This window comes from Callospermophilus lateralis, chromosome 7 (assembly GCF_048772815.1).
Source record: "Callospermophilus lateralis isolate mCalLat2 chromosome 7, mCalLat2.hap1, whole genome shotgun sequence".
Taxonomy (NCBI): Eukaryota; Metazoa; Chordata; class Mammalia; order Rodentia; family Sciuridae; genus Callospermophilus; species Callospermophilus lateralis.
In genome coordinates this window covers 73,841,325-73,856,265 of record NC_135311.1, presented here as the reverse complement: position 1 = coordinate 73,856,265, position 14,941 = coordinate 73,841,325, and the positions used below count along the sequence as shown (strand labels likewise).

At 32.6% G+C, this 14,941-nt stretch overlaps 1 protein-coding gene across 1 annotated transcript in view; it reads right to left on the bottom strand.

Moving 5' to 3' along the window:
* Col24a1 (collagen type XXIV alpha 1 chain) overlaps positions 1 to 14,941 on the bottom strand; it is a 367,698-nt gene that overhangs the window by 41,433 nt on the left and 311,324 nt on the right. Inside the window, exons 48-52 of the mRNA XM_076862570.1 lie at positions 6,917 to 7,024; positions 5,361 to 5,468; positions 5,216 to 5,269; positions 4,829 to 4,891; positions 2,588 to 2,641 (exon numbers count right to left, since the gene is read on the bottom strand). Of these exons, the coding sequence (XP_076718685.1) occupies positions 2,588 to 2,641; positions 4,829 to 4,891; positions 5,216 to 5,269; positions 5,361 to 5,468; positions 6,917 to 7,024 (387 nt within the window). The remainder of the gene's footprint in view (positions 1 to 2,587; positions 2,642 to 4,828; positions 4,892 to 5,215; positions 5,270 to 5,360; positions 5,469 to 6,916; positions 7,025 to 14,941) is intronic.

Here is a 14,941-nt window from a genome sequence, read left to right as displayed (position 1 = left end):
CTGACTTTTTTCAATTTATTTTTCATTTTTCTATTGAGTTTTTGAACTTTTTTATACCAAATTTAAAGAGCTCTTAGTGTAGTAAACCGTTTTATGTTGTATGCTTTACAAATATTTTTTCCCACTCTATATTAACTTTTGATTTTATTTGGGGAATATTTTCCCACACAAAATTCATGTAGGTTTTTATTGAATATTTCAATATTCCAGTAGGTTTAATGCTTTTTTTATTTTTAAAATTTTCCGATTTCTTATCTCATAAGTAAGGTCTCCCCAACACTTAATCTGTACTTAAGTTTTCTAGATAATTGTAATAGTTTTTTACTATTTAATTTTTTATATTAAAGTCTTTACAAGTTCATGAAGGATTAATTTTTTTTTGTTGTTTTTTGGGGTTCTAATTTCTTACAGCAATAATGGTACTCAAAGTAATTCCATCTTCTCTCCTAATATAGGTCCAGGCATGTGGCTGAAGGTGGTCAATTAGATATGAGAAATTTGCAATGTCTAAATATGATTTCTAAGAAATTGTAGTTTTCTTGCTATAAGCTTAAAAATGAAAGTAACATTCAGGTTAGGAGAGTAGAGATATGGAAAGGCAAAGGTCTTGTACAACATAATTGAGTCACAAACCAAATCTGAATCCTTGTTACCACTGGGCTTCCTATTATATGACATAAATTTCTATTAAAGCCAGTTTGATTTAGGGTTCCTATTACTTCTAGCCAAACCATCCTAATGGATATACTATTTTTGTTATAATAAATTCATATATAGTCTTAGATCTAATTCCCATATTTTCTAGTCTGTTATATTGATCTGATTATTTGTTTTTTACTACCATATAATTTCATTTACAATGACAAGTCCCTTACCCACACCACTATTTTTTCCACAATGTTTTGCCACTCTCAAATACTTAGTTTTTCATAATAAACTTTTCTTCTTAGAAAGGAAAAAAATAGAAGATGGAAAAAATTTGATGTGCATGCTGGATTTTATAAGGGCTTTTAAGAACTGTTTATAAACAAAGCATAGTGAAATACTTTAATTAAGACATTTCTTGATCACATTTTCCTTGACCAATTAATATATCACATTTTTGACAGAAGAGAACAATCATTCCATAATCAAAACAGTATGTGCTTCTTAGCTAGTTAAAGAACCACCCACTGAAATATGAGAATTTTCCCACTTAAAATCTTATATGGCTCTGAGTGGCAAATATTGGAAGTGTAGAGAATGTTGAGTTACACATTTTCTTTCTTTTGATTAAAAATCCAATAACTTTGGTGTCAAGTTCTCCAAATTTATTAGAGAATAGTTGTACTTAATACTTGAAGCATTCTACCTTTATTTTTTCTATCTCTGTGTCTATATATAATAATTTTAAATGATTCAAAATATTGACTTCCCTAAGGGAATGAATCTTTCCTCCCTAAGTCTCAGTCTGGCCCTTTCTATACTCCTTCTCTTGTTTGCACTGTTATGGTTATTGCAAAACTTTCCCATGACCATCACCCCAGTCACTATCTTATTTCTTTGTTTTACTTTATAGCCATATTTCTCGAAGCCCTGCAATATATGATCTGTTTCCTCTTCAGATATAGTTTGAAAAGGGTAAAAAGCACTGGTTTTGAAGTAAGAAACATCAGCTATGTAATTCAGTAGCTCTATTACTTTGAATAATAACTATATCTCTTAACTGTTTCCTCATCTATTTAAGAGAAATAATAATATCTACTCCAAAGTTTGCTTTGAGAATTTGAGAAAAATTGAGTATGTAGGGTGGAGTGGAAGACAAAACAAAACCAAAACACCCTATAGGAGTTAAAAATTTTTGAGAAATGTCATGAAGTATTTTATCTATCCTTTCTTTACTGTAGTCTTCACTACATCGTCTACTGCAACTTGCTCCCTCAAAGATCACTGTTGAGGGGCTGAGATTGTGGCTCAGTGGTAGAGTGCTCGCCTATTGTGTGCGAGGCCCTGGGTTCCATCTTCAGCACCACATAAAAATAAATTAATGAAATAAAGGTATTGTGTCCAAATACAACTAAAAAATAAATATTAAAAAAGGTCACTGTTGACTACTCCTTCCTCAAAACTTCCATCTACCTAAGCTGGCACTATCCTGATTTTCCTGCTGGTTCTACCATTCTCTTTTTCTTTCCTTTAAACTGGGTACTTCCTGAGACTCAAATCTTGGTGGTCTGCACTTCTTTGCTATCTTTATTTTTTTTTTTCAGAAAACAAACGCATTTTTATAGCCTCAGTGATCATTTCTATGCTTATGACACCCCACTCCTAGACTCTGTTCTATTTTCTTTACTAAGCTCCAGTTTTAGGTGCCAGCTTCACTGCTCACCCTTTCTTCATTACATATAGGGTTCCTAAGTTCTCAGTAATGACCTTCCAGAAAAATGTATATGTATTTTTCTCTTTTACTTCTCAAATATCTAGGACGATACTCTGTGACTTATTCTAGAAATAGGAATAAATACCACCACCACCACCACCACCAACAACAACAACAACAAAAAGAGTATAAAAAACAAAGAAAAGAATTGTATTGTGACAAACTTACAGTTCTACCAGTTGGGCCTATTATACCTTCTCTGCCAAGAGGGCCAGTATTTCCCTGTTGGGATTAAAGAAAAGCAGTCAGTCTCATCCTCAGTATAATTCATAAAAATTTCAAAGAAATATTTTGTGCAATGGTAAAATAGCCATGTGTAAATAATTATGGTTTTTATGATAAAATCTTGTAATATTACTATAAATTGTAGTGATCTTGGTTAACAGTATGTGACACAATTGTGCATACTATTATAGTTTCCTTTCTGGACCGCTGTATATGTATAATTTCCAACAAGTACAAATTAGAATCAGAATGTTTATGTGGTGATAAGTCAAATAATACATATTATACATGTGTCATTACATAACAAATGAAACTATTTTAAAAATAATAGAATGATGAACAAAATTTTGAACAAATTTTTGTACACACCCAGAAGGAACAAGTGTTTGAGTGAACTGAGGTGTATAATAGACAATATAGGAAAGAATTGGGGGGTATCATATATAACCAACCAAACTTTAGTTTCTTTATCTGTAAAATAGGGCCACTGTGAAATTAAATGTGAAAAGAGCCTTTTAAACTGTAAGATAATATTTGTTTATGAAGATAATCTTGAATGAGTTCAAACCCCTGCGAATTCCTTCCATACTAGGTATGACGCCTATTGTTTCTCAATGAATACAAAATCCTTGTTTTAGTGTTTCCCAACAATTTTCACTTCAATTTATATTGCCTGTAAAATTGTCTTTCTGGCTAACACTTAACCTAATACATAAATGTAGATATCTAACAGGCTTTATCTTTTTCTGACTCTTACAAAGGTATAGAGATTACAGTATTATCATTTGAAATAATTGTAACATCATGTGGTCTATTGGTCGATAGTTCTAATATTAATTGGCTTAAAGTGAAGTTACTTGTTGGTCTAAATCTAAGAGAATACTTTGTAAACACAGAGATTGACTTCAAGTGATAATTTGTAAATACTGTAGTCAAAATGAAAGCATTCCCTCTAAAAACTGGAACAAGACAGGGATGCCCTCTTTCACCATTTCTATTTAACAGTTCTTGAAACACTGGGCAGAGCAATTAGACAGACTAAAGAAATTAAAGGGATATGGGTAGGTAAAGAATAACTCAAATTAGCACTATTTGCTCACAATATGATTTATACCTAGAAGATCAAAAAAGTTCCACCAGAAAATTTCTAGAACTAGTAAATAAATTCAGCAAAGTAGCAGGACACAAGATCAACACCCATAAATCAAAGGCATTTCTGTGTATCAGTGACAAATCCTCTGAAAGGGAAATGAGGAAAACTACCCCATTTACAGTAGCATTAAAAAAAATACTTGGGAATCAATTTAATGAAAGAGGTGAAAGACCTCTACAATGAAAACTACAGAATGCTAAAGAAATATTCTAAAAAAATTCTGAAAAAATTTTTAAAATTTTGATTTATATTTTCTTTAGGACAGTGGTTTTCAGTTGTAAAGTTTTTCAGGACTCCTTTCTCCTGCATCTGAGCTGTTTCCTGTCTTCCTCTCTGTTTTCTCCACATTTGCCTTGGCAGTTGTAGTTAGCCATACAGATGACATTAAAGTTTCAGTTTTATAAAATATCTCATCAATTAGCAGACTATGATTAATAAAAACAAAATAAAAGTAATAACCATTAACTGCTGGTAGTTTATTTATATTCTCTAGAGTTTGAAACTATAGACACTACAATGTTATCTGGAGTTCTTCAGACCCTGATTTTGAAACTCCTTAAGCAATTCTTATCACTCTCTTGGGACACTTGCCCCTGAGTTGGGAAAACACAGTTATCAGGAAATATTTTTCACAGTGTGGTCTGAAGAGCTCTGGTCACAGGCAAACCTCCACCAGGTGGTGCGTGGGGGTGGTCTCTGGCTTCTGCTTGCATTAGGCTTATGACATGAAACTACTTTTTGTTTTTGCTACCAGTGTGAGTTAATAAATACACTCTCCAGTCTTCACAGTAATTCTGATGATTCTTTTTCTAAAGTAAGAACTGGGAAATATGGGTGGTCTATAGAAGTATTTTGCTAAAGTTAATTTATGAACTGCAAAATGTTGAACTCCATAAGTACTCTTATGATTTTCTATCTGAAAAAATCATTTTACTAAGCTCTTAATTCGGAGTATACTAATTTTTTAGTTCATAAGTCCTACAACAAACAAAGAAGCACAATTTCTAGGTAGCCAATATGAGTACACTTACTCTCTGCCCAATAGGACCTTTAGGACCTGATATTCCAACAATGCCAGCATCTCCCTCAGGACCCTAGACATATAATAAGAAGAAAAAGACAAAATTTTTAGCTCTATGTTATTATTTTACAAAGAAAATAATCTTATACCCATCTGTCAAGAACTGCTTCTTCAAAAATACTCTTAAATATGGGAACAAAAGGAAATCGTACAATAAAATTTCTAGGAAAATATATAATTATACATGTTTAACAATTAAAATGATCAAAATTTAAATATATGACTGTACCAATTGAAATTATGCATGTTAAAAAGAAAAGCTCAAATCAGAGACTAAATATTTCAATAACTCTTTTTCTAGATAGCTTGAAGATGAGCAGAAAATATATAAACATACTTTGGGGCCTGGGAATCCTTGGAAACCTGTCAAACCTTGATCACCATGTTCACCCTGAAATTGTATAGAAATGATAATCATTACTGTGCACTGGTGGTTTAGTCTGTAGAATGGGTACTTGGTGAATTTCTGGATTGGCACATACAGGTTGCCCTTTCAGACCAGGCTCTCCATGTGGTCCTTGATCACCCTGTGTTCCTCTGTGACCTCTTTTACCTCGAACTCCAGGTTGACCAGGGAGCCCTTGTTCACCCTGTGGATAAAACAAAGAAAGGTGATCTTGACCTCAGAACTTATAAACATATTGACTTTTCAATGAAACTCAAAGACTTAAGCATAGTGAAAGCACCGGGGAAATCAAATTCTAAATAATTGTTTCCACCAATATTTTCCAGCAAGTAATATTTGATTTTAACAAATAAGAGGTATAGCAGTAAGGAAAGAAAATTTCAGAGATTGTGGTGGTAAGTGTGTAAAGAGGAGAGTAGGAGGTAATTATAAAACTAGAAGGGGATATGAGGGCTACAGAGGGGATGGGCGAAGGTGGAGTATGTGTGTGTGTGTGGGGGTTACATGAGATGGAACTTGTATATTACTTGAATTAACATCATTTTGATGTATTTTTCCTAACCATACAGAGATGACTCAGCCATCTGATAGCAGAAACAGAGCAGTCTCCTAAATATAGACCAGAACCCATGTTTTTTCCATAATTATCATCTCAGTTCCACCATTAAGAAATTTCCATTATCTGTTTTCTTAGGTCCCTTTATTCCCTAAAAGCCCACTTAATGATATACATAATTTCCATTATCATGTTTTTGAGTCAAGTTTTTTTCATTTATTTTGATTTTCTTTTTTTTTTTGAAGTGAGAGTTGGAATACTTTTTATACCATTTCTAAAAGTAAACTTAGGAATCAGGTGAATTTTATAGATAGATAGGATAATTTAAAAAATGATGCTTGGTAGACTTTTGCCAAAAATGCTGTAAAATTAACAAATATCGTTCACTTTATTGACACAAACCTGTAAGTTTGAGACTTAACAAGTGTAGGTCCTCTTTATGCAGACTCACACGAGAGGTAGGAACCTTTCTTATTTCTTTCCCTAGTTTTATCATTTGTTTAGCTGCTTGGGTTTTAGTAGAAAGGGATAATTATGGTATAAACATTAACAGAAGTCTAAAACTATAAACAGTGAGCAACTGGATCATCAGTTTCAACTTACTTATGTGGGTCAGAAATCTAAAATTTCTCTAGACGTAAACCGAGAAAATCAAGTTAAGATACAATAAAATTTTGGAAAAAATAGATAACAGAGAAGGAAGAAGAACCCAAATGAGTCCAAATTAGCTTTTTTCTTTCTTTTTTTTTTTTTGGGTAGTGTTGGGATTGAACCCAGGGCCTGCTAGTCAAATACTCTCTTCCACTGAGCTACACTCAAAGCCAGCAGTTCTTAAAGCTTAACTAGATTTGGGTAATGAGCTGTTTTGCTTAATCACATGCACTATGGCCATTACAGGAAATGGACACATACAGACCATTCATTTTCCTTTTTCCCTAATGTGTTTTTACTATTAACCAAATTTTATTAAAAGATATTAATCTTGCCATCTTGTGATCTAGCCAATGAACCCAGGACAAGTATAAAGATGGCCAATACTGCTTAACCATCAGAAAAAAAAAAAAACATTAACGTACCTTTGGGCCTGGAACTCCAGGGCTTCCTGGAAGGCCTGATGAGCCCTTTATTCCTCTAGGACCTGGAGACCCAGCGAGTCCTGTTCTTCCTGGACTGCCTTTGATGCCCTAGAAAGCATAGATAAGAAATGAAACTGCAAAGTTCCTATTAAATTGTTGTAGAGACTCAATAAGTTTAGGAAGGGTTGTGCTCCAGAAGACTGCTGTTGATGTACCGCCTAGGTTTTGCAGTTATCCAGGGCTTTTTTCCCAAATAAGTGAAACAATTAAAGAATATTTAGGAAGCACCTAGCATATACTTGAAATCTCTAATAGTTAATATGATAATATTGGGTTTTCTGAATAAAAACACCAAGGCAGTACAAAGTTTGCCAGTACCTTCTAAATTATGTAGCCTAAGGGTAAAGTATGTTATGTGACATTCTTTTTTAAAAAATTATACAACTCTAATAACTGATTAATGTTTCCTTATGAAAAATTTTCTCAACCACACATGATCTGAGAAAATTCACTAAAAATAGTTGGGAATAAAGCTAAGCAAGCCAATAGTATATCCTTAAAACCAAATCCTAATTAAGGTTTGCAAACCATGGTTTGCAAGCCAAACTCTGGTAATTCATCTGTTTTTGTATAGCTTATGACCTAAGAATAGTAGTTTTTACATTTTTAAATGATGGGAAAAATCAATAGAAGAATAATAATTAAAGATGTGAAAATGATATGAAATTAAAATTTAAATAACTGTGAATAAAGTTTTATTGGAACACAGCCATACTCATTCATTTATGTATTATCTGGCTGCTTTTATACTGCAATAGCAAAGCTGAGTAGATACAGTGGAGAACTTCTCATGCATTTTCATTGCTATGCACTGCTGCTCGGTACACAGGAATTGTAGTGAGGCAGTTAAAACTTAGTATTTCAAGTGGAACATACATTGTCTTAGTGTGTCATTTTATCTTATTTGTTTTATTATCTGTAATACTAACAAGAAATTTGAGCATAGTAGCAGAGTGTTCTGTACAAAGTTCCAAACAATGTTTCACACAAGTAAAGAACAAATACTTCTTATGAATACACAGATGGATGATTAATTTTGCTTGCAAGAGAAACAGACACTAATACCTAGACATTCTTTCCAGTGAATTATTTTGACTTGTTTAAAACTATTCAGCAAAAGGTAAAGTCATTCTGGGCAAATTTTAAAAAGTAAGTAAAGCCATAATAGTTATTACTTGTGGTTAGAGATGCTGCAATCAATGAATAGTTCATCTGAGTCTTATAAAATTTAATATAATGATTAAGAGTACATGATGTTTCATGGCTGAAGGGTTCTATTATTCTCAGACAAAAGCCATTCTTTTTGTAGAAATCAGTTTTGAATCCTTTAAGAAAGTGTTGTCAATTTCGATAGAAGTGAAACTGATGGCATAAGTTTTGACATCCTAAGGAAACAAGAACTGTACTTGGATGAGTTAAGGGCAGCAAAAAAAAAAAATCAAACACCAAGAGTTACTTTTAATTGAATGCCTCCTATGTGTCAGAAACTGTAGCAGCATTATGGTTACAGTGTTTTATTTCATTTAATTTCAGTTAAGGAAAGAATATGGCATTGCTTGTCCATTTGATTTTCCTCTGGGGAACTGAATGGAAAGATCTGGGAAGGAAAATGGGTTTACCTATACACATTTAGAAGAAAGAGACAGACTCTGCAATGATGATGCTTGGTGTGTATATAATATTGAAACATCAAAGAGAATGTCTCTCAGTTATTCCCTTGGTTTAGCTGTTGTAGTCTTATTTATATTGAAAGAAACATATTAAGAAATAAGTAATACATAAAATTTGTTAAATCTGGGCAACAATAGAAATCCACATTTTAAGGAGGATTAGCTGGGGAATACTATCTTTAAAATTATGCTGAGTAAAATTTTAAGTATTTATGATGTTAATTTCATTGATTTCTCAACACTAGAATGATAAAAATTAAGGTAACATCAAATTTCAAATTAGTTGAGGTTTTTCTTTAAAGAACTATCTTAAAAATTATTTTAGGAAAACATTTTTTTTTCTTCCTTTGCTTTACCAACCACCAGGCACCTCTTTCCACATGGCATTATATTTATACAGTTATTAAATGTGTTAGGAAGGTAGTAATTTAAATTAATTTACTTTCTATGGTACCAAAAATAAGTATGCTGTCCTGAAATTTCTTTGCACTATTTAGGCAATGGAAGTACTCTGGGTTTTCTTTCTTTCTTCTTCTTCTTCTTCTTCTTCTTTTTTTTTTATTAAACCAGCAAACCCATGAGTTATAAAAGTGATACTTTGCTTCTTTTACTCTAGCAACTAAAAACACTTTTGTTTAAATAGACATTTCTCATTTTATTTGGTTTACTAAATATATCCCTCCTAGGAAAGAATTGGCTGTTTAAAAATATGTGGGATAGTAATTATTAGGTGATTATATGTAAGACTACATTACACATAAATAATGTAGCATTCATAATGTTTTCCTGCAGTGCCAGTCATAAGTAATGTAGCCAACTTCTAGAAAAAAAAGATTTATGAATGAGCTGTATGCTAAGGTTAGGAGGTAATTTTAGTTTTGAATCTCTAACTATATGAAACTTAGGGAAATGAGAGCAGGATGGAGGCAAATCTGAAGGTGGTAAAGATAGATTCGCTTGACTTATGTCCATTCCCAAGAGCAAAGAAAACTAAGTAACCACTTCTTCAAATGTAATAAAAACAGGCATTTTGATACTGTTTTACCTCACATATAATTAATTATTACTAATAATTACTAATTATTTTCATTATAACAATTGATGGCTTATCAATACTGAAAAATGGACAAGGCAAAAGCCGTGTATCCTATGAATCTCATTCATTCAAGTGTCAACACACTGTCACAGGATTACCAGGGCATAAAAGGGGACTTTTCAGCTATACTGTGGCTCCTAGACATGTTTAGGCTCACGCTGCTACGAAGAAATAAATGTGTATCCTTTTGTTTAAAAAATAACAAAGACTATACCCTTGCTACCTTATTTTATCCTCCAATAATTCTGTGAACATGCAAAACTTTTTCCTGACTGTGTTTTCATTTTGGCTTCTTTCTCATGGAAGTTCTCATATCTAGTTTAGTCTTACCTTCAGTCCTCAGCTCAAGTACGACTTTCTCAGTGACTCCCTCGGCTATTCCTTACAGAACCTGCTCCTCTCATTATCTCATAGCTCTATATTTTTCACAACACAACACCATAAACCAGTCATATTTATTAGTTTGGAAAGATATTAACTCAATAAGTGCATGCAGTGTGTATTAAGCACTTTATACACAATATTTCTTTTGATGCTTATAAAAGTAATATGAATTAGGTATTGTATCCATTTAATAGACTATGCTTAAGATTTTAAGTAGCTAATACATCTAAATTGAGGTCTCTAAGGTTGTAGTTATTATACAAAGAACATTTATAGCTCAATGGTTTATAGAGCTTCTCTTATGAGCCTCACACTGTACAAGGTGTCAGGGACACACAGATAAGTAAAACACAATTGTTCTACAAGAGTTTACAACTTCTTGGAAGAGAAAGTCATGAAGACAAGTAATTAGCACCTATATTATTCATTCTCTGATAGAGGAAGTGCCCTGAGTATACAGAAGTTCAAAGCAGACATGCTTAATTCTGATTTAGAAGAGAGCATAAAGGAAGTATTCTTTGAATTAAATACTGAAAGGTTAACAGATTGTTTACCACAAATTTGAGGGAAAGATGGAAAAGTTTTCTAAACAGAGGGAATAAATTACATGTACAAAGACAAGCCAGTAAATACAAAGAATTTGGAGGAAATTTCTAAGTAACTAAGTATATTTAAAAGAGTATGTTAAGAACTGGAACAAAATCAGGCTGCCTGGTTTTAAATTCTTGCTCCATTATTCATTGTCTGTGTACCCTTAGGCAAGTTAGTCTCTCTGAGTCTCAGTTTCCTCTTCTGTAAACTGGAGAAAATAGCTATATCTACTTCATGGAGAGTCTGTGAAGGTTAAATAATTTAATATATTTTCAGCATCTGGAATAGTGCTTGGCACACAGAAAGCATTTAATAATCGTTACCTGTTATTATGACTGAAATGTACAACACATGTGAGGAACAAGGTAGCATGTGAGACTGAAAATGTAAACAGTGGCCAATCATGAAGGAACATCATTCCAAAAAGAGCATGAACTTTATCTAATTGGGAGCCACTGAAGATTGAACTAGGAAAGTTACATCCCCTCGCAAATCTTTCACTTTGTTGCTAATAAGCAGTCAGAGTTTTGTCTATTCTGGAAGAGGTCCTAATGAGTGGAAAATGGGCCCAAACAAGCAACAAGGTTTGGAAAAAAGGGAGAAATTGGTAGTCAGGATGAACCATAACTAGATTAATCAATGTGTTAGTAATGAAGAGTCAACAGAATTGGCCAGATGGAGTATAGTGTAAGTACTCATAGACTAGAGAACTAGAGAAAGCAGATGAGCAGCTGGACTGATGGTGTTCCTGCTTCCATGGTGGTCCTGCTGCTCCATGCTTGGATTAGAAATGGGTTGATGAAGTGTGTTTTTCCTTCTTACACAGTACTGGAAACAATCCACAAATGGAAAACTCAAGGTTTTCAATGTTCTTTTAACACAAGAATCTTATTTTAGACAACATTTAAGCCTGGGTTCACCTGAAAAACTCTAAATTCAATATTGAAAGGCCTTGATTTGTCTTAAGTCATTAGTTTTGTTTCATTCTTTCCTTTCCAACAACCTTGCAGCAATAAAAAATAAATAAATAAAAAGACCAGTAAGCTTTGGTTTTGGTGACAAATGGATTTATGATTTTTGTAAGGAAAAGTTGTTTTCCTTTTTCCTAAATGATTGAGGTAGTGTGTTCATACAGAAGTTCAACTCAATGAAAGCAGCATGGTAGACTCATTTACTACAGATGTGCTAAGTCTACTTGGCTCAGAGCACTCATTTGTACAGAGGAAAATTCACAAAGGCAACTCAAACCTCCTCAGTACTGTCCTTCAGTTACAGTCACATGACCTTGAATAAACACTGAAACTGCAGGGTAAATGTGCCAGAAATTCTTTAATTTCTTGGCCACATTGAAAAAAGAAAAGAAAGAACATTGTTTAGGAAAATCAGGTAGTTGCATAATGCTAAAAATCCCCAAATCCCAGAATAAATATTTTTCTCAGTGGATAACCAGCAGTCTTTAAAGGTAAGCCAAGAAACACCATGGTGCAATGACAAGAAGAAAAAAAAAAAAAAAAGGAAAGATGTCCTTATTCTTGGTTGAAAATATTCCAGGAAACTTGCTAGTATTTAGAAATGATATTTTCTCTTGAGTATTTTTTTTTCTTACCATAATAGTTTTTAGAAGTAATTCTCTTAGAAATTACTTTTCCTAATTATTAGTTAGCCACTGACCAACATTTCATTTCATTGGACAAATTCTTTATAAATCATTATATCCTAATTTCATATTAAACATTTGACAGAACAAAGACATTTATAGGAAACATTTCCATATTCATAAAAACTAACAGCATGTGCAATCCTTTGGGTTACAAAGGGGATTCCTCAAGAGACTGTTATTTTATTTTGATGGATAAAAAAACACTTCAACACTTTCAACATCCTGATATATTAAGTATGCATGTAAATTTTTTCTACTTATTCTATGAAAATATTAAAAAGTAGCAAATGATAACTTATGATCTGATAGGTAATTGCTTCCTGATGGCAATACCAGATGCCATTCAACTTCATAGCTGGGAGGTATACTGCAGCAATATTTGTATTACTGTAAGTCATGTCAGGTTTTTTTTTTAATCATGAAATTCAATGAAATTTCTGTAACTAGTTGTATATAAATGGATATGTGGCTGAGAATTTAAAAAATAGTAGTCCCCAATTAGAAGTAGAGTAACTTAGCAAGTAGAGCTAAAATATGCTTGTTTTGTTGTTTAATTAATTCACACTTAGATACTTCCTTCCCTTGAAGAGATGCCTTCAACTTCTCTATATTCAAGATCCTTCTGATGAATATTTAAATATAGTCAGGTTTCTCTCATTTAAAAATAATTGCCCACCTTAAGTTTATTCTTTAATTATTGTCTATTTTCTTCTCCAGAACTAAACTTCTCTATTGAGTGGCATGAATAACTTGATTTTTCTCATCATCCTTTCTCTCTTTAAGTGGTTCAATCCTAATGTCCTTCATTAATCAGATTTAGATGGCTCTTTTTTAAAGTGACTGGTGACCTGCCTGTACAAAAATACAGAAGTCATAACTTACTTTTTCTTTATTTCAGTATTGGGGATTGAACCCAGGAGTATTCTACCACTGAGATACATTCCCAGCCCTTTTTATTTTGAGACAGTCTTGATGAATTGCAGAGGTTGGCCCTGAATTTGTAATTATCTTGCCTTAGCCTCCTGAGTAGCTGGAATGAGAGTTGTGCATCATTGTACCAACCCTTAACTTCATTTAATCAGATTTTTGTATTAGATTCTTTACTTGCAAACACCAGAAATGAACCCTGGATAACTGAAGCAGAGAAGACATAGAAGATGGGTGCAGTGGCACAGGCCTGTAATCCCACCAACTTGGGAGGCTGAGGCAGGAGGATCACAAGTTCAAAGTCAGCCTCAGCAATTTAGTGAAGGCCTAAGCAACTTAGTGAGACCCTGTCTCAAATTAAAATAAAAATAAAAAGGGCTAGGAATATAGCTCAGTAGTAAAGTGCCCCAGGTTTAATCCTCAGTACAAAACAACAGAAAGAAATGGAAAAGACAATTACAATTCTTCTAATCACAAATCAGAGATAAACCTAGAGAAGCAGGTTTGAAATGTGTAGCACTAAAGGAAAGTTAAGAAGTTAGAATTTTCAAACTGCAACATGTACTTACTGTTCTGTTGCTAGACACTGGACACTGTTACTATACTACTGTCATCCACAGAATAGTGCGCTGATATTACTATCATTGCCATAAGAATGGAATCTCCAGTGTCCCTGCTTCTATGTATAACTAACTCCCATTCAAAGTTTTAACAAGTAAAAAATTTTAGAAAATTAAAAATTGTACAAGTAGAAAAAATTTATAGAATGAAAATATAAAGTAAAGAAAACATTTTTTGTGCATCTGTACAATGTATTTTAAGTATTATCACAAAAGGGTCAAAACGTTAAAAAAATAAAGTTTGCTAAAAAAGTTACCCTAACCTAAGGTTAACTTATTGAGGAAAGAATATTTTAAAAACATATTTAGTCTCAAATAGACGACAATATAATAATACTGGGTGACTTTAATATACCTCTTTCACCACTTCATGTATCATCCAAACACAAATTAAGTAAAGATTTTATAGAACTAAAAAATATAATTAATAAAATGGCCCCAACAGATATCTATAACATTTCATCCATCAACAATTGAATTTACTTTCTTCTCAGTAGCACATTTAACATTTTCTAAAATAGACCATATTTTAAGTCACAAAGAAAATCTTAGAAAATAGGAAAAAATAGAGATAATACCTTGCATTCTATCAGATCATAATGGAATAAAATTAGAAATGATAAGATAAAAAGCAGAAACCAATCTAACACTTAGAGATTAAATAACACACTTTCAAAAGCTTAATGGATAGCAGAAGCATCAGGGGAGAAATAAAAAAAATTCTTAGAAGTAAATGAGAATAGTGATATGACAAAATCTCTGGGACAGTATGAAGGTAATTCTAAGAGGAAAGTTCATAGAATTGAGTTCATATATAAAAAGAATAGAAAGGCACCAAATATACAATCTAACATTACATCCTCAGGCCCTAGAAAAAGAAGAACAAACCAATACCCAAATCAGTAGAAGAGAAGAAATACTTAAAATCAGAGCTGAAATCAACTAAATTAATAATTAAAAAATACAAAAAAATCAATGAGACAAAGAATTGATTTTTTGAAAGGATAAACAATGTTG